This window comes from Ctenopharyngodon idella, chromosome 7, assembly GCF_019924925.1.
Source record: "Ctenopharyngodon idella isolate HZGC_01 chromosome 7, HZGC01, whole genome shotgun sequence".
Classification (NCBI taxonomy): domain Eukaryota; kingdom Metazoa; phylum Chordata; class Actinopteri; order Cypriniformes; family Xenocyprididae; genus Ctenopharyngodon; species Ctenopharyngodon idella.
Window position 1 is genome coordinate 24,727,293 of NC_067226.1, and position 27,848 is coordinate 24,755,140.

Consider the following 27,848-nt stretch of genomic DNA (forward strand, 5'->3'; position numbering starts at 1 on the left):
TACTTCCATTTAATAAATGGAATAAATTCATTTCAAGAAACAGAAGGTACATAATCAGTGATTTAAAAAAAATAAAAAGTGTACGAATAGGAGAGGAACATACACATATATCTGCCACACAAAGATGTGAAGTCCATGCATATGAGACTGAAAGGGTAAAGACAAATGGAGAAAGACCGTAAAAGCGAGCGAAATGGCAAATGATGCACCTGCTTTGTTTGCGCAGGAAACACCTGTTCCCAGCCTTCCTGCCTGGCTGACTGACGACAGTTAATTTAGTGTAAAATCTCCCACAGCTTGAAGGGCCAAACTATCCTCTGCTTGCCTTGTTTTGAGAACAATATTGCAGGAAGTCTTACTCGCTAACTCTCTTGCCCTAATATCCACATGTCCTCTATTTTGTCTAGCAGCCAAGTACGTGTATCATATAACACACTCTTAACACTATCTGGACACACAGTTGTGAGATGTCTAGATACATGGCATGTGTGTGACATTTTGGTCACATAAAAAACATTTCCAACTCACCTGTACACGTGAATTTAAAGTAATATTCTGTGTTCAGCACAAGTTAAAGAATTAGGTAAAATATCTTTAAATTAAGATATTTTTTGATGAAATCCGAGAGGTAATTGACCCGTCCATAGACATCAATATAATCAACACTTTCCAGAAAGGAACTAAAAACATCGTTAAAACAGTCGACGTGACTGCAGTGGTTCAACCTTAATTTTATGAAGCGACCAGAATACTTTTTGTGCGCAAAAACAAAACGACTTTATTCAACAATCTCTTCCCTGTCATTATCCTTACGCAGGTGACGCAGTAAGCACAGTGAAGGCTTCCGTGTTTACGTCCGAATGCCGACCCAGCTGCACACGTGAGCAGCACGTGTAACAAAGCACTGTTGGCCAGAGGAGAACTGGCACCCCGACTAAGCCTGGTTTCTCCCAAGGTTTTTTTCTCCATTTTAACACCAATTTGCCACTTGTCTGCCACCTGATGTCACCTGATGGAGTTTGGGTTCCTTGCCGCTGTCGCCTCTGGCTTGCTTAGTTGGGGACACTTGACTTGACATTTGATATTCAACAGTGCTTTGATCTGCCTGCATTGACACTATTCTTTAAGAGCTGCTGTGCAGCCAAACAATGTACCAGTTATCAATGTAAAGCTGCTTTGACACAATCTACATTGTAAAAAGCGCTATATAAATAAAGGTGACTGACTTGACTTGATACGACGCATGCGTGTGATGCTGACGCAGGTAGTGATGGGACGGTTGATACCGGGGCTCCGATGCTCCGACGCAGTTTTCAAAGCACTATTGTATCACACACTGTACAGATGCTTGTATCGAAATGACAATACCACGTGACTGAAGACGTTGGAAGCTTCAAACGTCATCGGAAAGTCAGGAGGGCTGGTTTGAAAAAAATTGGCGCTTCACCTGATGCATAAAAGGAAAATGAATTTAATCATGTTTTATTACTGGGGTCTCAGAGACCCCGAACAGTACATAAGGGTTAAACAGCTCACCCAAAATATTTTTTCAATTACTCCAGTCAATTATGATCACATCATTGTATATTTTATATTATTTAGCCTATCAATATGTATCCGTTGACCAGGCTACACATGACACGAGTTGTGGTCTCATTGTCAAAAATTAATTTAGATGACATTAGATCAGATTAGATAGAAGAACTATGATCCAAGACAAGAGTGACTCCGTGTGTCACAGACTTCCGAAGCTTTGTCTGGTCACGTGCTTTTTCAAACCGTATCTGCTCCCGATTTGTTAGATATGGTGGAGAAAACAAGTCTGACCATCAGATGTCGCTAATGCGCACTGTGTTAAAAGCTTCGAGTAATGAACCGTTTTTCGGCACAATTTGATGAAAGCCTCAAACGCTTCAGAAAGCCTCGGTTTCCCATCACTAGATGCAGGAGCCGCGGCCAAATGAGTCGGCGTTCTGACGCAGAACCTGGAAGCGTGGGACGTAAACAACGTATGAGAATGCCACAGAAGAGAAGATATTGTTGAATAAAGTAGTTATTTTTGTTTTGTTTTCATGTTAGCACATATTAAAAAATGTATTTTATTCGTTTTGTATGTGCAGGGCAGGGCGCCGGACAAATGGTTGAGTGTCCCGTAAAGTTTTGAAACGCATGTGATTTGAGGCTGAGCAGTAACTGGCTTGTTTCAGATTGTCCTTGAGGCCCAGACCCGCCCACTTTTGATTTTAGCGAATCAATATTGTTTTTAAATATTTTGGCCACATGTGATTGGACCGTTCTCGACTTTAAAAGTAGGCGCAATATCTCTTCCGATATGAAAGTAAATTCGGTTTTATCTTTACAATAAATCCTTTCACAAAGCGTTCAAATGAAGAAAAAACCTAATATGGAGCTTGGACGGAGTGGGCTAGCTGGATGCGATGTAAGTCTTTAAGCCTTTTATTGTTTTCCTTGTTTGCCATTTCAAAGTCCTGTCACCGATACGTTGTAGCCAACGACACAGAAGGTATTTGAAACAATGCAGTTTAACTTGAGGCGATCATGAAAAAAATACTATACTAATTTATAGTAAATACTATAGTGTTTTTGAACCATACTATAGTAAAGTACTTGAATTAATTTGTTGTGGTAATTCTATAGTTGCTGTGGTAATATAACTTTAAAATTCCTTTACCCAATACTGTAAGTTTTCTACAACTATAGGGTATATTATACTACAATACACTACAGTTTACTGCAGTAAAAACTAAAGTATACTACAGTATTTATTACAGTTTATCAGTTCACTATAGTTAATACTACAGTATGCTGTAGCATTCATTAACAAAGTGTTGTAAATACTATAATATATACAGTATACTACAATTTACTATAGTATGGTTCAAAAACATTATAGTAGTTACTATAAATTACTATAGTATTTTTTCATGTGGGGGGTTTCAAGCACAAGGGCTTGTATAGTTGATATAGTTATACAATGGACAGGTCTCTTCAAATAAAACATGAGTTATTATGTGTCTCTTTATGGAAGTGTTATTTTATGTATTATATTAAAATAGACAAATAATATAGTGTCTCTTCTTCAATTGGACATACATTCTGTCATGTCTGGAACTTGACAAATATGTCAATATCTTTAAAATTAAGATAAAAAAATAATGGTCTACAAGTATTTTGGAGATCACAGTTTTTTGTAGACTTATTATATTGGGCTTTATTAAACTATGTAACTATAATGAATTTATATGCATTTTTTTTTTTTTTTAACAAGTCAATTTACTGAACAATTTTGCTAACCTGTGGCTCCCTCTACTGGACAACATTATTTGGCCTTCAACATCATTCATGGCCTTCATCTCTAAATCGCATGGATACAAATGGCTGAGTATTTTTTTTTTACTGATAATATACCCACATTAAACTCAAATTCACTGTTAAATCATGAAATAAGTTACCACGAATCAGTTGAATTTTCAACTTCCATTTTTTAGCTAAGCAGTAATGATACATTATTATATCACTTGTTAAATGGTTATTTAACAATTACATTTAGTCCTGCATTAACAGTATGATTAAGTTTGTTTGCACAGATTTTGTTCCAGTTGCGCAGCTGGAAATTCTTAAATTCTAAAATGGAAGTGAAAGGAGACAATCTATAAACGTTAAAAATTCTCACTGTTTCGGAAGGCAGCAGAGCAAGACAAACAACATGGGTGTTAACATGATTTTAGTGTTAAAAATTGCTTAATCTCTTCTGTGTAAAGTTATATCTCATTGTAGCAACACAACAAACAGGCCTACAAGTTTTAACAGAAGTCATGTAAGTGGTTTTATAAAATTATAGGCTTTACATTTTTGCTTTTATACAGTTCCTAATGAAATACAAAATCAAATCCCAGCCTACATTTTTTCTTGTTTGAGAAGCCGTTTTATATATATCACAATAGGGAAGAAAAGACCATCACAATTTCTGTTTCATGCCGACTTTAAAGAAAAATGGGGGATAGTCAATTTTATTAATTTATTTATTCTGAGGAAATCAATATTATGCTACTATGCTGTCAACTCGGTTTAACTAGTACTGAACCCGGAATATTCCTTTAAGAACATACAGAGTGAATGCATGTGGAATAAACTCTGAGATCCTGTGTGTTTACTGGCTGGCAAGAGGAATTTTTACGAGACATGAGGCCTACAGTACATTACAGAGGCAAAGTTCAACAAGCTCTACCGCACTCACGCTCGCTCACTTTCCTCTGTTCTTTCTCACAGTGTGAATAATGATACCGCAGATTGAACCTCACTGTTTAATAAGCCTTCCCGAACATGTTGCTAACACACTTTTGTTCAGATCACGCACACATACGCATAGACGGGCAAAGGGAACCAGATACACACGCGGCTTCTGTTAACCCGAGAGTGAGGAGGTCAATCCAGTTGATCCCTTGCATGCATGCCTCTCATACGAACACATTGCGTCCATGGCAACAAGATTCCTGCTCGCTGTTAGTGCTAATAAAACTGGTGCCATCTGTGGTACATATATATTGGTTCACTGTACCACACTGATAAACCTCAACAGAACACATACATAACATGTAAAATATACATCCAAACAATGACAAAATGGCAGTCATGAGCTCAGTGGATTTAGGTTTATAGTGGATCTGTATGTCATCAGGTTGCTCTGCTAGTTGGGTTTGCTAAAATTAAAATGAACTTTGATTTTCCAAATCTTGATTGAGCTTGATTAGACTGACTGGGGTGTTATACTAAAAAAGAATGGAAACACGTGCCTTTCAGAAATGTTACTCCTACAGGCGGATCTTGCTTTTTCCATACAGTATGTGCAAGTGAGAAAGCTTGGGTTAATTTCAAGACCCAGAAACTACAACATTTTCTGCAATAGGGAAAAATCAGTGTAAAGTTTGTCATGAAATACTGAATCTATTTTTACTCCAATAATATTGCTAAATAATATATTCCAAAATTAGTATGCTTGTCTCTCCTTCATTGCACTTTACTGAAAAGTTTGTTTTTTCTTTTTGTTTTGGTTTTAGTTTCCATTTTATGGAATTGGAATATTGCATAAAACTTTTGCGACTAAAGCAGCGTTTCCATCCCATGTCTTAAAGAGGACAAAATCATCACTTCCTGGGAAATTTGCACAAAAACATGGGGCACGTTCAAGCTCAAACCGGTGCGCAATGTTTTGCTACGGTTTCCGGGTTGAACGACATGTTTCCTGGAAATGGTGTGCAACGCAACAGGTTTGAGATACGTTTTCTCTTGTTTGGTGGGTGTGTCAAAAATGTTAGCCCAATCAGCAGATACATGTACATAAACCATTTTTAAAGAGACAGCTCGCACGATGGGTATTAATGTAACATAAAAATACTACACATAATTATATATTTGCTAGTATTGTGGAGTGACACTTTCATAAACTTTCTATACTCCTTTGATTATATGATGGTAAATATTACAATAGCACAACAATAGTGATTATGAATTATAATAAGCCTAATACTCGCAATAAAAATAATCATATAGATCATAACATAGTCTCGGAGGTAAGAGGTGGATTATCCTTCATCTGAAATGTTTGTCTTTTCATCCTGAAATGCAAGGCAAATGTTGGATCACAATAATTAGGAACCACAGTTTCCACAAATCCCTTCACTCGATTGGGATGTTCTCTTTTATTCTAGACGGCAAGTGCAGTGACTGTAACATCGAGCGTATTTTGCAGTATTAAACACGTATTTATACCGATTTCATCAGGCTCTGAAAATTCTTCAAAAAGAACACAAAGAATGGCCTTCTCAGCTGCCGTAGTTGCAACTCTTGCGTCATCAGAACAGGGTGTTCAATGCACCACCGTGTCCGTTTAAAAAACGTTTCGCAACGTTTTGTCGGGGATGAACGCAGCCATGGTTAGAGCTAGAAGGGTTACAGCTACGTCCAGATTGTTCCACTGGGCATGCGCACATCAATATTGTGTCATTTTTGTCATGCTGATCAACAATTAATTACTGTATTTGGATTATTGTAAGGGTAGGTTTAGGGTTGGGGTAGGTGTAGAAGTTAATAAAATTAATTTATTGTTATTTTATGGCGAGATTTTGCGTCACTTCTGGCCGTAGCTGTATCCCTTCTAGCGAAAATATCTGTAATAAAAATGGAAGTTACTGCAATCGGAGAAGCCACTGTGCCTCTTTTTTCCTACATCATAAATGTTTTGCGTTTCAAGAACACTTAGACGAAATGCAATAAACGCTGTCATATTATCTTGCGTTCGGATGCTTGGTGTTTGTGAGATGCTTCTGGGAGGGAATTAAACCAAATCATTGATGACTGGCTCAGGCACTTCAGAATGATCAAACTAACATTTAAGATGCTGCGAAATGAAATTGGTCCGCTGGTTAGTCCAGTTATCCAATCACATCCACTGAGGCAAAGTCACGTGCGGTTTGGTAAGCATCCAGGGATTTTATTCGGTAAATGTGTTTCCATCGCATTTTGTAGGCCAACCCGGAAGTTAGCGGCGCACGGGTTCCCTCGATCGAAAGCCAATGCATTTTTCCCAAAGACTTTTGGAAAAATCGCAAAAAATAAGCTCTGTGTTTAACAAAGGGTTATGACACTTACACGTTTTGTCTATCAAGATAATCCTTACAAGTTAACACAACATTTATACATTTTGAAGCCTAAATAAAGTCGTCAGATATAAAAAGCTAACAGTAGGCTATAAACGAACTACAGCACAACATGGTCGCGGATCAACGTCACCACCACCAAGCTTCCTCAAACTTTATTTAGAAAACAACTTTATTTAAAAACATGCTCACTGATTATGATCTGCGCTGTGTATGAATACTTATCCACTTTTTCATGAGAAATGCTGTCCAAATGTCCTGTTTGTCATGATGACGTCTAAAGTATATCGCAGCCACCGCACTAGCCATTATTTTTAATCGAAGGAGACATAGGCGTGTTATACAAGCATTAATGGCAAGGAAAGCCCCTTAAACTTGGGAGCGGCCACATGTGAGGTGTTTCTGGGTGTCTCTCCCTCCTATCTGCTTCGAGGTCTTAATGAATTGTGCCATGTTTTTGTTGTTTAGAATCCAGTATTCCCGTAATTCTTTTGTCTTTTATGAGTTTAATAAAGAACTCTGTCTCATCTTTAAAGAATGATCGACTTTTATGTACGCCAGGTTACCTGCAAAGTGAAAAAACTATTTCCATTGCAGTTTTGCTAAGTATTCCTTTTTCAAATGGACTGAAAACCCTCCTCATGGGAGCGTAAAACTTTTTGTGATATATGGGAGTTTTTGCGAAATTGACGTGTTTCCATTCGGCGTATTTGCAATTTCAATTTGTGCAATTTGAAGGGTAATGGAAACGCAGCTAATTGGATAACTAGCTAATCCAGTGTGTTTTAATGCGATATCACAAAATGCGCATAAAAATAGGAGGAAGGAAATATAGCTAATGACAATATAAAAACTGAAAAAGTTATCTTTACTATTTTTCTAACAGTACAAATGTGTCATGAATATTTAGAGATGCTCTATATATTAAAGGTGCTCCCTTGCAAGGGGATTGTCTTATTTAAGGGTCTTTCCTTGGCATCAAGATGTTTGAAAACCCCTGTACTAAAATTATCTGATCATATTTCACGAGGCTATTTTGTCTGTTAGCATCTGATGTACATTTCAAACTATGCCCTCAAATTTAAGTTTCAGTTCGACCCCCTAGAGAAGTACAGCCGTTGCTAATAATGTCCGTATTTCATTGAGCTTTTCCCATTCGATCCATCATTCACTCCTTTTTATTCTAATAGCAAGATCTTTTCTGATCATCCCGTCTGCGTTAGCGCTTAACTGCAGGAACCTGTTTTATTGGTGGCCGTCTTAGCGTGGGAGCACTGATTTTTTTTTCATAACTCATTTGATGCTACGTTGTAACCGAGGCTATGTCTGGAAGGCGTTACGGCACACATCTGACATCACTGCACTTTTCCTGACTGGAACGCTGGGAACGGGAGCGCTTTTCCGAGTTTGGATTATGGATCAAAGTCAAAATCAGGCCGAGGGAGGGAGAGAGAATCCCAGCCCGGCCAGGTGGGGCATAAGCTGAGGTGAAAAGCAACACCCAGCAACCGCGGGGGAGAGGTTAGGAAGCATGGATCTCTTTGAAGTGCTGGTGCATGTCATGGTGAACTTGGTCTTGTTGAAGCTGAACCGTAGCGGATTGATTTGCATGGAGGTGGGGGTGAGGGGGTGGGGAGAGTGGCAGAGTTATTGGTGACCCCCACAAGTGTGAGTGTGTGAGAACTGGCCATCTGTGGTAGGATATTACAAGTGTCTCACTTCACCTTTCTCCCCTATTGCCCTTTCGGCCCACCCAGAGTCTCTGTTTCTATGAGGTCCTGGTTGGTCAAGGCCTTTACATACGATACAACAAGAAAATACCTTTCTGTCCTGGATCAAAAGACACAGGGGTTTCAGGTTCTCTCTCACTAACAGTTAGTTATACTTCAAAAGTGCCCACAATCTGACCTGTAGCTAAAGAAGCGATCACATTAGCAAAAGTTAGGCGAAATTTTGCAGGCAAAATTGTCAGCTCACACAGCTTTCAAACCAAGCAGCTTTCTGTTGGTCAGCGAGGCAAATTCGCATGACCAACCTGAACATGAGCAAAATCTGCGTGGGGAAATCTTTCGCTTTTATATTAAACTCCTGATCTCGCACATGGTTTTTGTCCCCATAAAATTTCACAGAGCATGTACTGAAACATTAAAACACGGTCAACTTGTGGTCATGTCATTATTTAATGACATTAAAATCTTAAAATAAAATAATACACTGATAAATCTGTAAAATAAGGCGAGTTGAACATGTTTTTAAATAAATGTACAGACGACCATGAATACGCAGACAGATAGGAGTATGGTTGTTGAAAGCTCATGTCTCTAGCTCATCAATGTCCAGTTGTTTTGTGAGAAGAGCTTCTGGAAGGTTCTGACACTGTAGGTAGAGAAAAATCACCTGAACCTGTGACCAGAAAAACAGAAACACACATGTGTAGATGTGAAAAATCATGTAAGAGGACACAGGGCTAGGATTGGCTCATTAACCCTGCCAATGCCCGCCTATTGTATTCTCTTCCTTACTGTGATTGGCCGATTAATCCTTCAATGTGATAAATCACAACTGGTCTACAAATCATCCTGGATGGTTTAAACCTTGCCTGTGATCATAACAGAACATGAAGTGTTTACCAAAAATGTAAATAACTAATGGTCTGAGAAAAAGGACTATTAATAGTAATATCTGAATAACAGTTGCACGGTTAATCAAAATAAAAACAAAATCAGGATATTTTCAAATCAGCATGAGTGCAATTTAATTAAATTATAAATGAACCATGTTTCAGAGTGAATGTAATGAAGTGCTTAAAAACTGGGTGTGGTCAACAAAAGAGAAACTGGCTCCCTGTGGTTTTCCAGCAAAATAAAAGACTGATGATATGATTTAATGTTTGAAAATGAAACAAATTAAGCTATAAATATTTGTTTTGTAATTTTACAGTAAAAATACTTAAATACTTTCTATTTTACAGTGAAATATTACAAAAGTATTTTTTATTTAGATTAATATTTTATTATCATTATAAAATCATTATATATCAATTTTACTGTTGATATATGATTTTTCATTCGGAATTGCAATTTTTATCAGAAAAATTGCAATTAGATTTTTGTCCCTAAATCATGCAGGCCAAAAAACCTAGAAAGAAATATCCTTTTTACTGTATTATTGTAGAAAAAGATTATTGTAAAGAAGATGCATTTACTTGCTAAGATTTTAATGTGATTTTTAATTGGTTGCTTGTTAAGATAAATAGTCCATTAACCCGAAATTGTGTAAACAACAAATGGAAAGAGGAAAGAAAAATAAAAAAAACAGTTGTAGGGAAAAAGTAGGGAAGATACGCTAGTATCCACTAAGTAGAAATGTGCTGTTTCACTTCTTCTAAAATAAACCCCAGATGATCAGAATAGAAAAAAAAACGCACGCGTGTGCATCAACGGTCAGGCTTCAAGGAAATTATCCCACTTATAATACCACAACACAACACTGGACACATCAAACATTTATTTTGTAATGAAGAAGCAACATTAACTCACCTGAACCTCCACTTCTTGAGATATGTCGACTCGAGCCACTGGGGGGCGCAAGAGGCTGGGGCCAAACACTGTGGCCAGATTACTCAGAGACATTTTATTCTCTTCCTTCCTCTCTGCAACACTGAGGAACCCAAAAGAGAGAGAGAGAGAGAGAGATAAAATATAGAAACATCTTTTTCTTATTTACATCCATCAATGGGAAAAGTAATTTCAGGTCAGTCTGGGGATGAAACTAAATCAGTGTTTTGAAAGTTAAAGTTCAAAGGATGTTATGTACCGTCTCAGGTGATGTAAGAGGAAGAGGAGAGTGTTGCGGTTAACATCTGGTAGATCCTGCAACAGAGTCAGCATGCTGTCTGCTCTGAGATATGGATCAGCAATGTCTGCCACAGCCGGATAGAGAGAGAGAGAGATATTGTCATTAGAAATGCTTCATAATCATGTACTCTGTTCTCATGTTGCTTGTGTAATTGTTGATCGTGGCAATTTTGCATTCTGCTGAGTGAGGGGCTCACCTAGTGCATCTGAGAGCTCTTTGAATTGCTCAGAGGGAATAAGAGGTAAAGGAAGTTCTCTAAAGTACAGTTTCAGAGTCCCTGATACAGTGTTCACATCGACACTCCTCAGTTTACTCACAGCCTCGCGGTAATCTACAGTGAGAGAGAGAGAGAGAGAGAGAGAGAGAGGCACACTTTAGAGATAAGTACTGTGAAACTCTTTTGACATTTTAACACACACACACACACACACACACACACTCACTAGTGTTGAATGCATTTTTAAGTGCTTTTATCTCGCTACTGGCTCCTGATATTCTGTAGATGCCCTCTTCATTCAGGCCCCTCCTCTCAACCTCCTCCACACAGGAACGGACGATATGGGGGACCAGCACACTCTCATGCCTGTGAAGACACAAAGAAAGACACAATTAAGCCTTTAAACAATTCGTATTCTGTTTTCATTTTCCTCTTCCTTTTTTGATGACAAAACACCTCTATTTCTACATGTCTTAAAAAGCAGAATCACAAACGTGACCACCAGCACATGAAAACCTCTTGACAAAGGAAGGAAGCTTATTAAAACTGTAACATACTTCTTCCTCCTAATTTACAGATTATTTCAACACTTACATCACTCTGAAATTGTAGGAATATTAAATTAGAGGAAATTGTTGCGCTTTAAATTGACAAAAAGTTCCTTTTCTTTCAGGTGAGTAGAGCCAAGGAAATACTTGAAAGTATTAATTTCTTTAAAAAAAAAATCGTATTGTCACCAAACTTTTGAACGGTAGTGTATATAGATATAAGTTATGGTTATGAAACATTAATGGAACGTTCATAATGTGATGAACTCCACATGTGGTTATTCTGCTAACCACCTGTGTGAACTACTAATTTGCTTTTTAATTTAATATTCATGAACATAAACAGAAAAGGTAGTTGGCCGCACACTGAGTCAAATGAAAACTGAAGAGGTCTAGAAAAGCATAATTTGCAATTTATAAAATAAATTATGCTTTTCTAGACCTCTACAGTCTTCATTTGACTCCGTGTGCGGTCAGCTACCTTTTCTGTTAGTAGAAAATTAGTAGTTCACACAGGTGGTTAGCAGAATAACCACATGTGGAGTTCATCACATTATGGATGTTCCATTAATGTTTCATAACCATAACCTATATCTATATACACTACCGTTCAAAAGTTTGGTGACAATATGATTTTTTAAAGAAATTAATACTTTTATTCATAAAGGAAATATTGATCAAAAGTGACGGTAAAGAAAATAGTAAATTATGCAGTTCTTAATTAACTTTATCGAAGAATCATGACAAAAATATTACTTATATCACCAAATCATGTGGCTGGAGTAATTGCTACTGAAAATTCAGCTTTGCATCACAGGAATAAATTACATTTTTAAATATATTACAATAGAAAACAGTTATTTTAAATTATAATATTATTTCACAATATTAATGTTTTTACTGTATTTTTGATCAAATAAATGCAGTCTTGGTGAGCAGAAGAGACTGCGTAAAAAAAGAAATTACACCAAACTTCTGAACAGAAGTGTACATATTAAGATTTGCTTTGATATTCTTGATATTTTGCTTTGATATGTAAAGCAATAGCATTCATACATTTTTAATTGTGGCTTAAGTGTTTAAATACTTTATAGACAAGGATATTGAATAAATTTGGCAACTTCTTCACCGTATTAGTAAGTTGTGATCGGTAATAAAGATTTGGATCGTACTCACATTGCCACTTGTTCAATCGGCACACAGAACACTGGTTCCTGTACGAGAGGGGTGCTGCTAGGAGGCTCGAGAGGGTGGGGCATGTACTTGATTGACAAAGTTACATCAACTTGGCCCAAAGAACAAGTGACTTTCTTCCACTTCTTAAACATGTTGTCAGGGTCCAGCTGTAAAGTACACATATACGGTTCCTTTATACATTACATCAACACCTAAATCGGGGATGGGCAACTTCGGTCCTGGAGGGCCAGTGTCCTGCAGAGTTTAGCTCCAACCCTGATAAAAACTCACCTGCCTTTAGCTTTCTAGTAATCCTGAACACATTGGTTAGCTTGTGATTAGGGTTGGAGCTAAACTCTGCTAGATAGTGCATAGAGATGCCCATCCCTGACCTAAATGGGCAGACTGAACCAAAACTTTATACATTTGTGTAGTTAACCTAAAGTTTATGACAGATGATGGTAAAACCGTCAGTGAGTCTCAAAAAATGAAAATTTTGTCACCATATTTTTGAGCATCATACGGCTTCAGATTACTTAAAATATAGTACACAAGAAGAAATATGGAATGTTTTTATACTTTTTGGAGCTTGACAGCCACTTGTTTTCCACAAAAATAATTGTGGTTTCAAATAAGGATGCGTAGATGATGTTTATAAAAGGAAACAAAAAATAAAGCAAAAGGAACACTACAGTTCAAAAATTTGGGATCAGTAAGATTTTTGAAAGAAGTCTCACCAAGGCTGCATTTATTTGATTAAAAAAATACAGGTAAAATATAAATATTAAAATTTTAAACAACTGTTTTCTATTTTAATGTATTTCAAAATGTATTTTATTCCTGTGATGTGAAGCTGAATTTTTAGCATCATTACTCCAGTCTTCAGTGTCACATGATCCTTTAGAAATCATTCAAATATGCTGATTTGCTGCTCAAGAAACATTTCTTATGATTATCAATGTTGGAAACAGTTGTGCTGCTTATTATTTTTGTGGATACTGTTACATAATTTTTTTAGGATTCTTTGATGAATAGAAAGTTTGAAAGAACAGCATTAATTCTAAATTCTAATTTTCTGTAACACTATGAATGTGTTTACAGTCACTTTTGATCAATTTAATGCATCCTTGCTGAATAAATGTATAAATTCCTTAAAAAATCTTATTGACCCCATACTTTTGAAAGGTATGTATGTACTCACATTTAATACCACCCTGCCCACAATGTCGTGTTGTGTGTCATTCTCATTCTGAGACACAAATACCAGGAACAGCTGCTGAGCTCCGTCCACTTGAAACACAAGCTCCTATACATAACACATAACATTCAAATCAATTTAGTAAATTAAGTACATTTTTGTAAATCACAGATTGCATGATCTGATTTCTAAAACTTTATAATGGCTTCCCACCACTCACTTCATCCCACTGTGGTGTAACACTGAAGGCTGAAAGGCAGGTTTGTTTTCGTCTGTCATAAAACTCAAAGCCGTCTACCTCCACACACACATACGCACCTGAAAGGTCAAGTGAAATTAAGACAAGAGGTTTATTGGAAGATACTGTTCAATGCATACGTCGCATGGTATTTTAATTACAGTTGCAGTAAGCGATTTCTGAGAAACACTGTTGATATTTGAAATCAACACAAAGAAACACACCCCTCCCTTCATTGCTCTGCCCCTAAAAACCACAAACACACAATGTAAAAGGGGATGTCACATTATCATAGCTGAAGTGAAACAAAAAAACGCTTCACGAAAAATAAAACGAAGATGACGAATGAACAGTGGCTACGTTTACATGCACCCAGCTGTTCAGCTGAGCTTTCGATGTAAGAAGGTGCTCACTGCAGAGCAAATGGGTGGAGCTTACGTTAGCTCCCCCTCACTGGACATCTAGCGAGGGGGAGCTAATGTCCAGCGAGGAGGAGCGATGTACAACCACACCCTAATCCTACCCACAACTCTATCTCTCCACCCCACTGGACGTCCAGAGAGGAGGAGCTGGCCATCATAAACTCTGCAGTGAGTACCACTTATTCGATGTTGTTACGGAAAGGCCAAAGCTGATCGGTTGGTTCTTGTCACATGACCTGCGGTGCGCTTGCAGCATTCTGAAAAGTTGAGATGTTTTAATTTCGCTGCAGCATATGCGCGCCTGGAAAAAATGAGTGCGCCGCACCGCACGCGACCGCTTTGCTCCTATTATAAGTGCACTTACCGTGTGCCTACAATTGAAATAACGAATCTGCACGCGCAAAAGATGCAATATGTGGACGGCCCCTTATGAATGTGTATGCCAACAGGGCAAAAATAACAATGAGCTCTGTTGGTGTCACGTCCATGGTTGTCTCTGCAAGTGTGATTGCTATGACGTCAGACGCAAAAGTTTTAATTGGAATGTATATAAAACACATAAATGGATATTTGAATCAGATTACAATGTTTAGAGTACATGTAAACAGATCTGCAATCAGATTCAATTCATTCGGATTGACGAAAATTGGTGCATAGCCAATGACACTCAAACTGTCCTATTACTGTAGCTAACATTACAACAACAGCATATCTTGGTTCTGTGAAACAGCAAAACCAATGTTACTCACATATGGAGCAGAAACAACACAACCTCAGCGACCGTTTTCAGGCCTTCTCGCTTAGGTCTCTCCAGTGCTGGAAAGCTTTTCTAATATTAACGCGGGTCCTAAAGCACTTGCCTGATCGTAACCCTTCTTTTCCCAGTGATAATCCTCTAAACTTTTCTCTTTTGTAATGTCTCTCAGTCATCTCTCTCTCTACAATCTTTCTTCAAATCTCCCTCTTGCTCACCCTCTCTCCTCCCCCATCATGAGCAGACACGTCCCCTACTGCTGATTGGCTACAAGTGTGTTGTGGTGCTTGATCTGATCCACTTTCAACAGCATTTCTCAGAAATTGCTTACTGCACCTTTAAAAGAATATGTTTATTGATTGAAAATTTGAATTTAATTTATTTGAAGCTTACTTTGGCACATTGTTTCTTTGTAGTGTGTTACCTCGAAAATAGCATTTTATGAAAGCAATATATGCTTCGTATTTAGTGCAGAATGTATGTGATGAGTTTGTGGGTTTACTGTGTGGCCTGGAAACTTCCATTGTTCTACAAATAACGTGCGTTTTGGCACTTACTGCTCGGGTGTTGCAGACCACATGCAGATTGAACCATCACGTATAAGCTTCCACATATGTTTGCGTTCTCATCTGTGAAATTTAGAGAGAGAGCGTGTTCACTGTGCACAAGTGTGATTGTGTACAGTAAGGATTGTGAGAACAATATTTACAGAATAAAAGTTAGTAAGAAAAGATACAGAGGGGTCTTTACTGGATCGAATGCAGTGAAGGGGAGGTTGTTGAGTCATTCTGAGTTTGATACAGGAACCTGTGACAGACAGCAGGTCTGGAGGAACCGTCTCTATACCTGTAAAACACATACAGTACATACACATGCATATGATCATAAAATCAATCATCAGGACAAATACACAGTTAGATAAAGAGTCACTCACAGTTTCCACTCTGTTTCTCAATGGCTTCTTTCCACTCATACAGGTCATACAAAGAAAACAGTCGGATAGTGTGACTCTGTGGAAGGAAAAAGCTTTACTGACCACTAACAGGAAAGACATGTAGTTGAAAGGCTTCATGAACTACAAACATCGTATTTAGAGTCATTTTCTACTTAAGAGTCACTTTCTATTTATCTGACTAACATCTGTCTATCTGTCTATCCACAGACCCTTAGACCTCAACAATTAAAAAAAAAAAAAAAAAAAATCAAAACTTTAACAAGGCTTTGTGTACTTTTTAAAAAGTTTTCTATGAGAGTTATATGAATTTTTAAATCTGCTTCCTTGCATTTAAATTTGAATTGCACTTTATCTTGCATTCTGAATATTCACTTTTGATGTGAAAGAGCTTTTAATCTAGTCATACTTGGTTCTTTGTTCACAAAAAGCTGGTTCCTTTCAAGTTTCTTCCTCATCTAACTAAATATCTTAGGGAGTTTTTTTTTTGTTTTGTTTTTTTCTTTACTCGGCAAGCCTTTAAATACATTTCAGCTCATTTGGGGTATTAAACCTTTATTCTCTGTATCTATTCATCTGCTTTAGAACAGCATGTATTGTGAAAAATGCTATGAAGTGTTTTTACTAAAAAAAGAATTAAAAGAGAGAGAGGATGTGCTCGCTTGTTCACGTGTGACAGTGTTGTGGTTTCACCTTTCCACTGGTGCTGTGTAGGTCTAAAATAAAAGATGGTGTGTTTGTTAAAAGCCAGATCTCACACTCTTCAAACTTCTTCCTCAAGCGATCAACAGCACAAAAAACTGATACCTTGGCTCCTTTCTGCAACAAACACACAATTATGAAGCTATCTAAAGGGAACTTCACTTCTGTTGTTCCATTTTATTTTTGTTTTTTTAATAAAAGTTTATTTTTCCTCTTGAGAACTTTTTTGGAGATTTATCTAACCCCTGGGCCATTGTCAGCAATATTCTCCAAAAAAAGTTACACACTGATGCATTTACGCTCTTAAAGGTGCAGTAAGTGATCTCTGAGAATCATTGTTGAACTGTTGATATTTTAAAACAGCCCAAACAAACACACCCCTCCCTTAATTGCTCTGCTCCCAAAATGCACGAACACATAATGTAAGAGTGGATGTCTCTTTATCATAGCTGAAGCAAAGCAAAATAATGCTTCATGAAAAATAAAGGGAAGATGACGAACGAACAACAAGGAAGAAAAATAATTAACATATCGTACATGAGTATATAGAAGCAAGAGTTGGTTGTTAGTCTCCAGCAGCACACCAACCAGACAAGCAATAACACTCAAACTGTCCTGTTACTATAGCTAACATTACAACAACAGCATATCTTTGTTCTGTGCAACAGCAATGTTACTCACATATGGAGCAGAAATAAAGCAACCTCAGCATACATTTTCAGGACTTCCTGCTAAGATCTTTTCTAATATTAACGCAGGTACTAAAGCACTTGCCTGATTGTAACCCTTCTTTTTCCAGTGATATTTCCTCTGACCTTTTCTTTTTTGTAATGTCACTCAGCCATCTCTTTTTTTTTTTTTTTTTTTTTTACAGCAGTGTTAATTTTGACAGCAAATTTTGATTGTTTTAGTCATGGGCCCTATCATTGCGCGACGCAAGTGTTTTTTGCTAGTTTCAGCCCGACGCAGTTATCATTTTTTACATCCTGTGCCACGTTGTTTAAATAGCAATGCATTTGCCCCCATTTGTGCGCTCATGGGCGTGCTGGTCTGAAAACGAGGTCCCCAACAGTCCCCATTGACTTTATATAGCGTGAGGCTGCCTCTTTGTCATTTCTGACTTAAAACAAAAAATAGAACAATGTCTAAAAGCTGCTATGTGACAAGGTGTACAGCAAACAAGCCAAAAAAACCCAGAACTAAGTTTTTATAAGCTGTCGACCCCAAAAAACGAATATTTAAGGACACAAAAGTGGATACAGGCATTGAGACAGAGCACAACGGGTCATATTACTATAAGAAATGCATTGGAGGGGAACGTATTCGGCGACCCCTACTGCTGATTGGCTACAAGTGTGTTATGGCGCTCAGTCCGATCTACTTTCAACAGCACTTCTCAGAATCGCTTACTGCACTTTAAATGTTGCTTATTTGTATAGTTTAATGACTCAAAAACCAGTCAATCACATTCAAATTGCCTTACCATCTGTTGCTGGAGTGCTTGTTTGAGCTGGTGCATTTTGGCTCTGGTTTTACTGATTTTCATTTGGTATTCTGATGAGGGCAGATTTTCAGCTGCCCAATGCAGCTTCAGGCCAACCAATGGCAAGTACCAGCAAAATCTGTACTGTGCCTGCCTCCTTTTTATGAAAGTACACATGAGCTCATACAGTACACAAACATATCATGCAAATATGTAACAGAATTTTTTCAAATTATGATGTCATATTTTTAATGAGTGGTGGAGGCTCACCCTGCACTTGTTAGTTTAGCACATAGCAGCATGTCAGTGTACAAGAAGAGGTGTCTCAGGTTGTGCCCACTCTCACACACATCTACCACAAACCCGTCACGCAAAAGTTGACGTCTCTGTGGACACACACACACTTATATATGATGATGAATGTTAAATATTAAAGTTTAGTATGAAAGTTTTAAAAAAAATGTGAATAAACATGCAACTCTACATGCAGTATAAGGTACCTCTCCTCTGCTAAGCATGACAGCTCGTTTGCACTGCGACCTTTCATTGACCCCAGACAGGAAGCTGCTGGTGAGACGAAGCGCTTCCTGTAGCGTGATGCTGTCGGGATGATCAGGGGGTGTGTGCTTCAACAGATCCTGAGGAGGACAGAGGAAAATGTTAATAAATCCATAGGCACGAATGAATATTTATAACTAAACAAGAGATGTGATCCTGAACAGTATCTCACATGCAACACGAGGGTGGTTTTCATCACTCTGTCTAACGGCTTATACAGGAGAGCTGTGGAGTAGAGTAGAATAATAATTGAATGGTCCCAGCATTTAATGATTTATTCAAAACCATAAAGAGAAGCACTGTTTACCTTCAAAGGTGTACTTAGTTTTGACATTGTCTGACCCTTTGGAAGACATCATACTCTAAAGATAACAAGAGACAAAGGGATTTGTGCAGTTCCCCTAATAGACAATAAATTGTATTACTCACAATAAATGTGAGTGGTGCAAACAGTGGCTTATCTCGGCAATCGGCAGTCACACAGAATCGGCGTTCTGTGTGACTGCAGAAGAGGCAACACCCATGTCTGTATGATGTTCTGGAGCTGATATCACCTATTCATGTTGTTGTATGGATGCTAGGGTGCTCTAAACAGTTGGTATGATCTCACAAATTTTGTGCCGATCTTAACTCTATTTTCGTCCAGAGATAACAATAGTGACTTATAAACAGGGAAGCATGTAAGACCTCTGCAAGCGTCCTGAAACGTTCGTCTGACTGCATACACTTCTGCACGATCTCCACTGCATTCTCATAGTTGTCAATGAAGCCCCGGTACACTCCTAACTGGTTGACCTGCAAATTACACCACAATAAAGAAATTAAAGGGTTAGTTCACACAAAAATGAAATTTCTGTCATTAATTACTCATCCTCATGTTGTTCCAAACCCTTAAGACCTTCGTTCATCTTCGGAACACAAATTAAGATACTTTTGATGAAATCCAAAAGGTTTTTTTTTTTTTTTTTTTTTTTTAAATCGCCCATAGAAAGCAATGTAATTACCACATTTAAGCTCCAGAAAAGTAGTAAAGACATCGTTAAAATAGTCAAAGTGACAACAGTGGTTCAACCTCAATGTTATGAAGCAACGAAAATACATTCTGTGTGCAAAAACAAAACAAAAATAACGACTTAATTCAGCAATTTCTTCTCTCCCCTGTCATTCTCCTAGGCTGTTTACGTTAAAGACACATTGCAGCACTTCCAGGTTCTATGTTAGAACGGTTACTCATTACTGGCCGGCTCCCGCGTCAGCATCACACGCATGTGTCGTGCTGCTCACGTGTACAGCGTCGGCCAATGCTGAGTGTGTTATCGGAAATCATTTATATATTTCTGACATGATGCACCACGATTATCCAGATCACAGCAGTGTTTGAATCTGCAGTGGTGTTCCTCACACTCTGCACATAAAAGGACCACACCGATTCACGATCAAATGACTCTTTTGAGTTTGTTCCTTTAAAAAATAATTAAACAAGACTGAAGGGACGAAGTGAGCGGTATGAATCAGTCTGCAAATCCTTCCGAATCCTTCACTTAATAAACTCACAATCGGTCAGCGCTGCTTCAGAATCAACATATAACTCGGTTACTGAACTATTCCACGACATTGATTAATGAGTAATATGACAAAAGAAAAGTTTAAGAACCAGTTTCACAGACAGGGCTTAGACTCAGCCAGGATTAGGCCTTCGATCAATTAGGGTATTTAAGTAGCTTTTATAAATGTACCCTATAAAAACACATTACTGGTGTGAATCTTGAGACAAAACAGTGGCACTGGGGTGGTTCAGTGGTTTTTTCTAGGCTTGATTGTGTTTATGGGTGCAGTTTAACATGTCTTAATGCTTCGTTTTAAAAAAAAAAAAAAACGCTGTATTTTTCATTTATTTTACCTTTATTCTACACCGCTGTTTCCATTGTCATTTGAACGGCTGGTTTGACTTCCTGATTCTATGATACCACTCCCTCCAAAATATGCAATGGGCTCAGACTGGTTAGCTGGCCCAGTGTATTGTGATTCGCTGAAATGTCCGGAAACGCCACGCCCCTTACCATTAGTTGTTACATGTGCTTCGGTAGAAATGTAAATAATGGCGTCTATATAGAGTACCTCAGGGATGACGTGTTTTTGTAGGCAAAACCCAGAAGCGAGTTAGCATTTTAGGACTAGTCAATGGGTTTTTTGAATGGGTTTTTGCTAAATCACCTGAAATAAGGTCTGTGGTTAACAAAGCCTCTAAATATTTTCACATTTTGATCTATGACATAAAACACACCAGTTATAACCCGCTTGTGATTTTTTTTTTTAAACCTTTATTTGTTAGCAACGGCGGTTGCTAACAAATTGCTAAAAGGAACTACTTCCTTTGGCAGGGACTTTAGACGTCATCATGACAAACAGGACAAAATGTATAATGTTAACTTGTAAAGATTATCTTGATAGACAAAACGTGTAAGTGTCATAATACTTTGTTAAACACAGTCTATGGGGAAAATGCATTGGCTTTCGATCGAGGGAACCCGTGCGCCGCTAACTTCCGGGTTGGCCTACAAAAACACGTCATCCCTGAAGTACTCTATTGCCGTATCAAATTGAGCCCGAATCAGACCCAGATAGCAGTAATGATGAAGAGGGTCAAGCAGAACCTCTGCAAGCACGGTTTTTAAAGGACATTTATGAATGGTAAGTATTTCCTTTTGTATTTGTGTCAAAGTGTTTAGATATGCTTTTTTTTTTTTTTTAATAATTGAAACAACAGTAGGGGAATACAAAGACATTTGAATATATAAAACAGTTAAATCAAAATACTGTATCTTATATCAAAAATCAATCGTGTTTCTGATACATCAAGTATCCTTTTCAACAGCTTAGATGTCTTAACAGCTTTTCAATTGTTCTGTATTGATGTTAGAGAGTCATAAAAAATCTTCAAATCAGTGGAAAATAGTCTACAATTTGGTACAGTCGATATACATTTTGCTTTATGTATATGATATTTCCCTAATAGAATAAGAAGTTTAATTATATTATCCATTTCCAATAAACCAGTATCACAATCCATAAACAAGATCATTACATCAGTTATAGTGACAAACTTGTAAAACAAGTTAAAAAGAAACAGAAACTTGGGACCAAAATAATTTGGTATAATTACAACTGAAGAATAAGTGTACAGTTGTTTCGGTTTCTTTTTTTACAAAAACTACATAATGGCAAAAACCCTTGGATAATATCGGTTTATTATTTTAAAGTGAGTTTCTTTGACTTCATTAGGGATTCCAAATTTATTTATATCTGACCACAAATTCTGAAAAACAAGGGAGTGATAATTCTGTTTCCACTTCACCATTGCCTTAGGTGAAGCACTTATTTCTCTGGTTAATATTCTTCTGATATACATATTATTAAATTTGTTATCCCTAATGGAAAGGCCCCCAACAGTCAGAGCAGGAAGAGAACCAATTACAGGATAATACATCTTTTCGTTTTTTATAAGATAGAGTAGTTTCGATGAGATACAATTAATGAGTTTTAAATATTATTTAAGAGATACATTTGTCCCAAGATAATTAACAAAGTCATTATAATTATATAAGTCACCTGACTGATTTATCAAGTCTGTAACAAAAATTAACCCTTTGTTAAACCAATCATTCCAAAAAATGGTTTTGTTTTTGAATAATATATATTGATTATTCCAAATTACACAGGAATTGGGAGAGACATTATGTTTGTAGACTAATTTCCAGGCATTCAAAGCTTGTTTGTGAAAATTAGACAACTTAATTGGGAGTTTAGTGCATTTAAAATCACAGGCAAGTAGAAAATTAAGACCACCACATTCTTTGAAAATTAGATTGGGAATAAAGAACCATGGAAAGTTATTTTCACAAAGACAGTGCTTGATCCAATTAATTTTAAATACATTATTGATAGTGTCAAAATCTAAAGCATTTAGTCCTCCTTCTGATACACTTTAAATTTATTTAAATAAATTTAAATAAAATTTTATCAACTGCGGCACACATTTTAGAATCTACATAAAGAGACAATGCAGGATATACAAGTCTGAAGATCCCTTCAGCCTTGGAAATCAATACACGACCTTGGATAGATACATTTCTTTGGAGCCAACAGTTAAAAATATTTCTTGTTTTTTGTAATCTTTGCGATAAATTCTCTGTGATTCTCTCTGAGGCTGATTTACTAATTACAATACCCAAGCATCTAACTACCTGTCTTCTAGTTGGTGTACAGCCATAATCTCACTCTTACACTGATTCACAGACAGACCTGAGGCATCAGAGAACAGTTCGAATGCCTCCAGAATAACAGGAACCTGATCTTTGTTTTTCAAAAATAAACAAGTGTCATCAGCAAGTTGACTAGTAGTTAAAGTGAAATATCCTATCTCAATACCTCTAACTTTGGAGCAATGCAGTGTGTAAAGATTTAATGTTTCAGCTGCTAATAAAAATAAAAACGGGGAAATAGGACATCCCTGTCTAATGCCTCTTCGGATAACAAAACGAGAAGACGTACCACCAGATAAAGAAACACTACTTGAGATATTATTATAAAATGTGTGCATCATATTCGTAAAGGTTGTGGCCAAAACCAAAGTGACTAAGGGCTTGATACATGAAATTGTGCTCAACGGTATCGAAAGCCTTACAAAAATCTAAAAACAAAATAAGAGCTTCCTCATTTACTAAATCTGAATAATCTAAAGTGTCTAAGACCACTCTAATATTATAAATCCAGACTGTGTGACAGATATGATTTCCTCCAAACATGGTTTTAACCTATTGGCATATAGAGACGCTATTAATTTGTAATCCGAGTTAAGGAGTGTGATTGGGCGCCAGTTGTCTAAGTGGAAAATGTCTTTATTAGGTTTTGGAATTAGTGTAATTACTCCCTGTTTCATAGATTCTGTAAGTTCTCCATTTGCTGCACAATCATTGTGCAGCAAACACAACACATTCAAAATAAACTCTCTAATATCTTCCCAAAAAACTCTGTAAAACTCAAAAGGTAAACTTTTGTCATCTGATATAATAGTGTCATCAATATACAAAGAGGAAATTTTTTTTTAAGTTCGGCTCGCTTTTTTTCCAAATTGAAAAAGTATGCAGAGTTTTTTTCTCCGGCTTCTAGCCATTTGGCCCTAGATCTAATGAAGACCCCTTTAGCCTTTTCTATATAAAAGGAGTCTAATTTTTCTCTTAATAAGTATAAACTTTCTTTCTCTGCATCATTTGGATTGGCAAGACAAGTAATACGGTTAATTTCTTTTAATGTAGATTCAAAAGTAATCCTTTGGATTTTAGAAGATCTTTACTAAATTTTATAGAAAACTTTCGACACTCATATTTAAACAATTCCCAATTTAAGGTATGAGAAATATTAGTATTTTTTTTTTAAAGAATCAATTATGCCTTTAATACCCAAACAATAATTAGAATTGTGTAATAAAGAGGTATTTAATTTCCAATACCCTGGTTTCCTAAATGAATTACAGTTAAGGTCAGAAATTTCTAACTCGATACCTGAGTGATCAGTTAAAGGTGCATTGGAAATGGAACACGATTTAACAGAACAAATCAGACTATCAGATATTAACCAAAAATAAACACGTGATTTTTGTGTCAAATTAGATTTGAACAAAGTAAAGGAAGAGTCATTACGTAAGAATCTATGAATATCTACCAACGAGAGACTGGAACATATATCACTAATTATTTTGTTAACAGTAGTAGTGCCATATTTTGGAGGAAATCTATCATAAGTCAGGAGCCTCATTACTGTTCAGATATGCTGTCACTTGTAAATATTACTGCTGTTTGTTAGCTTTCAATATACGGTTTTATCCTGATTAAAGCTTTACTGTAGCTGAATACATGACTGAGTAGTAGTAAAAGGTATCGTTTAATTTATAACATGAACAACTGTTTGTCTATGAACACAGAAGTTTGTTGGTGTTTGTTGGAGAAGTATGCAATAGCTAACTGGCTAACGAAGCAAAAACGCGTTGGTCTTCGTTTACGTCCTTGATGCAACCAAAAATAGCAACAGAACTATACATTTAAAAGACATGTACAAACAATAAAACGTACTTACAGTTAGGGGCCCATAAACAGCAGCTTCCGCTTTTAAAGTGGGAACTGCTTCATCTTTCAGTAATAGCCTTGGTGCAAATCCAGCATTGAACTCGTGTAGATTCTGGAAGCTGTCTTCCGCGCCGCATCCAGTGTAGACAGTATCATTGATTATAATGGGTTCTATTATCTTTTGACGCGTCGCGTAGCATCGCGCCGCGCGCGTCCGGTGTAGACAACTCTTCCGCTTCCATAATGCCGCGCGACATGGCCTCACCCACTTTGTTGCGTTTTCCCGTGTGCAGGGTTTATGATGTCGCCAACCCGGGAAGAAGCTCGTTGTAGTCCAAACCGGTCGTTTTTGTAGGCATTAAACTGCCATAACTTTAAAAGACAATATCTCAATTTGCATTGAACTTTCAGCGCTGTAACTTTGCAGATACTGTTTATGCTCAAGTAGCAACATTACACACTAACTAAAGTTAAAAAAGTGAAATCGCAATAAACCACCACTTTAAGATATGTCAGTACAAGTTGCTTTCAGTTAAAACAGCTCAAACATGCATTTTAGTGTAGGACTAGCTTAAGCCTTGTCTGTGAAAATGGGGGTATAAGTTTGGTCGGTCCTGACATGAAATCTTTCTAGGTGAGATATAGGCCTATGACCAAATGGGTCAATAGAGTCAAATGTTTCATATTACACCAAAAATTAGGCCAAAAGAGAATATAGCATGTTCAGTTATCATCACTGTTGATGTGAACTGTGAATGGTTGTAAAATAAGTTTTATGATTAACAAACATATGTTTGCTAATAATAACAACAACAACTCACAAACTTAAGAAACAGGTCTCCCACAGATAAATAATGCTCTGCTTGGTAAAGTTGCATATCTGGGCCCTCCTCCCTCCCCAGGTCTTGTTGTGACTGCTGATCCATCACTTTATCTGGCTGCAGTCTAGTCCGAAGGCTTGTGCAGAAGTCCTTGTGCAGATCTCTGAGCTCAGGGATTTGATAAAACACAGTCTGAACCTGCTCAGTGGACAACACTGGTTGAGAAGTACCTGCTGCTGCCCTCAAAGCTTTCATGGGCTGCAGAGAAAGAGAAATTATATAGAGAAACGTAAAAGAACGAAAGAAAGATTGGGAACTGAAATTTGCTTATGCTGAAAATAACTGATGTAGTCAGCATAAAAAATTACACACACTTATGTATAAATTCATTATAGTATTAACAATGTATACAATAAAAGTAAACTAACTGAAACATTAAGAATAAAACATTTAAATATACTTCATTTAAAACTACTGTTTTTGTGAATGTCTGACACCATTCCTGTGAGGAAGTGGTTGAAAACATGACACTTTTCATGCATTCTGTACTTCAACATTATGTTGCATGTCATCCTGGACTTTTTGGAAACTATCTAATTTATTCATAGCCACTAATGGTTTGACAAGAAAGGGAAGCAATACTTCACTAAGAGAAACAGAAGTTGACCTACAGGAAATGACAGATGGTTAGATTTTAAATAACGTGTATCTGAAACTGGTATGAATCTTTAAACACAAAGTGCTTAAGGGCATCTTGAGCATGAGAAGAAACCCTAACTGGATATGGACCAGAAAACTATGAATAATCCTGAGGTGTTTGAAAACAAAGCAATAAATTGTGATCTAGGCAACAAACGGCATTGCAGTCAAGTCTCTTTTTTTTTTTAATAAAGGAAGTAGTTCATATCAGGCTTAGCAATATATGCTAAAAATAATATATTTTTCCTTTTGTTATCTCTGATATTCAACCACAGAGGTTTTGACTTCACAATCAAAAAAGTCTTTTGACAACATACTAAGGAAGTGCTTAAATGTGAATGTTTATATATGAATATTTCCTATCTAAAAATGTCCACTGACAAATGAAAGTAAGATTAAGTACTGTTTGAGAGTCTGAGCATATTACCATGAGCAGCGTCTCAAGCTCCGTCAGGTAGATCTCCTCACTGATTAAAATCCCTTTCAGAACCACCATTCTCTTCTGTAGCAGGTCATCTGGGCTATCGGTTGTCTGGAAAAACATTACAACATTGTGCTCAAGCCTCATAACTGGATGGTGAAGATTCACATCACTCAAATAATTCAGCACTGAGAAAAACCCTTGATCAACTAAGTAGATGGTAGCATGTAAATCATGTATTTGAATTGTTTAGTGAATGATCAGTCTCGTAATTCTAATATAGACCAGCAACAATAACGTACGACAACATACAAGTATAAATACAACAACTCGGTAGATAATTCATTTTTGCTAGTTTATTATGATATATTCATCTTCTGTAAAGGTTTGAACTGCAGACTTACTGGAGTAGATGGCAAACATGTTTCAGTTTGCAGTGGGCTGTGAGAAACCCACTCTGTCTCCTCAGCGAACACATCCTGAAGTAAGTCAGAATCCACCATCTCTTCTTCAGTCACTGTTAATAAAACATAACATGATATATAATGAATACATTATAGAGTGTGAGAGAGAGAGAGAGAGTGAATAAACCAAACAAATATTTTAAGGCAACGTGTATTTGGTTTAAACGGTCTTACCAGGAGAGATGCCATAGGCATTCAGATAGTCTATTGCCTCCCTATAGAGCTCCATAAGCAGCAGACAGCTGTCCAGAGTCACGGCATACAGCTCTATAGTTTGTCTATGATGTGAAACTTCTTGCTTTCACTCAGTGACAGTTGTCTGTGGTTAACAAGCTCACCTTCTTCCTGCTTCTCAGAAAGTGCAATAAGAAATAGGCGGGGGAGGTCTCATGTTCATTCAAATGGCAAACAAGTCACATTTCCAATGACAATTAAGCCAGGAAGAAGCAGTGTCTGCTCATTTGCTTTGAAAAAAAAAAAAAAAGAGGAAAGGGTAATCTAAGATCCAAGCATCTTGGGCAAATAATAAGACTGTTAC

At 37.1% G+C, this 27,848-nt stretch overlaps 1 protein-coding gene across 2 annotated transcripts; it reads right to left on the reverse strand.

The window, feature by feature from the left end:
* Positions 1-3,268: 3,268 nt before the first annotated feature.
* Positions 3,269-27,681, reverse strand: si:dkey-33c9.6 (active breakpoint cluster region-related protein). 2 transcript variants are annotated; one of them, XM_051901288.1, is made up of 22 exons: positions 27,485-27,678; positions 27,251-27,363; positions 26,853-26,957; positions 25,727-25,984; positions 19,471-19,578; positions 19,091-19,145; positions 18,956-19,008; positions 18,726-18,863; positions 18,496-18,611; positions 18,226-18,382; positions 16,734-16,859; positions 16,023-16,098; positions 15,839-15,934; positions 15,646-15,717; positions 13,895-13,992; positions 13,678-13,782; positions 12,477-12,643; positions 10,979-11,118; positions 10,732-10,866; positions 10,494-10,599; positions 10,217-10,337; positions 3,269-9,080 (listed from the first exon to the last, which is right to left on the reverse strand). In XM_051901288.1, the coding sequence occupies exons 1-22, from the start codon at positions 27,537-27,539 to the stop codon at positions 8,991-8,993; spliced, it is 2,490 nt and encodes an 829-aa protein (XP_051757248.1). In that variant the 5' UTR covers positions 27,540-27,678; the 3' UTR covers positions 3,269-8,990. The 2 variants fall into 2 exon arrangements, with proteins under 2 accessions (XP_051757248.1, XP_051757249.1); XM_051901289.1 differs by lacking the exon at positions 3,269-9,080 and adding an exon at positions 9,103-9,276 and having other exon boundaries at positions 27,485-27,681.
* Positions 27,682-27,848: the final 167 nt, after the last annotated feature.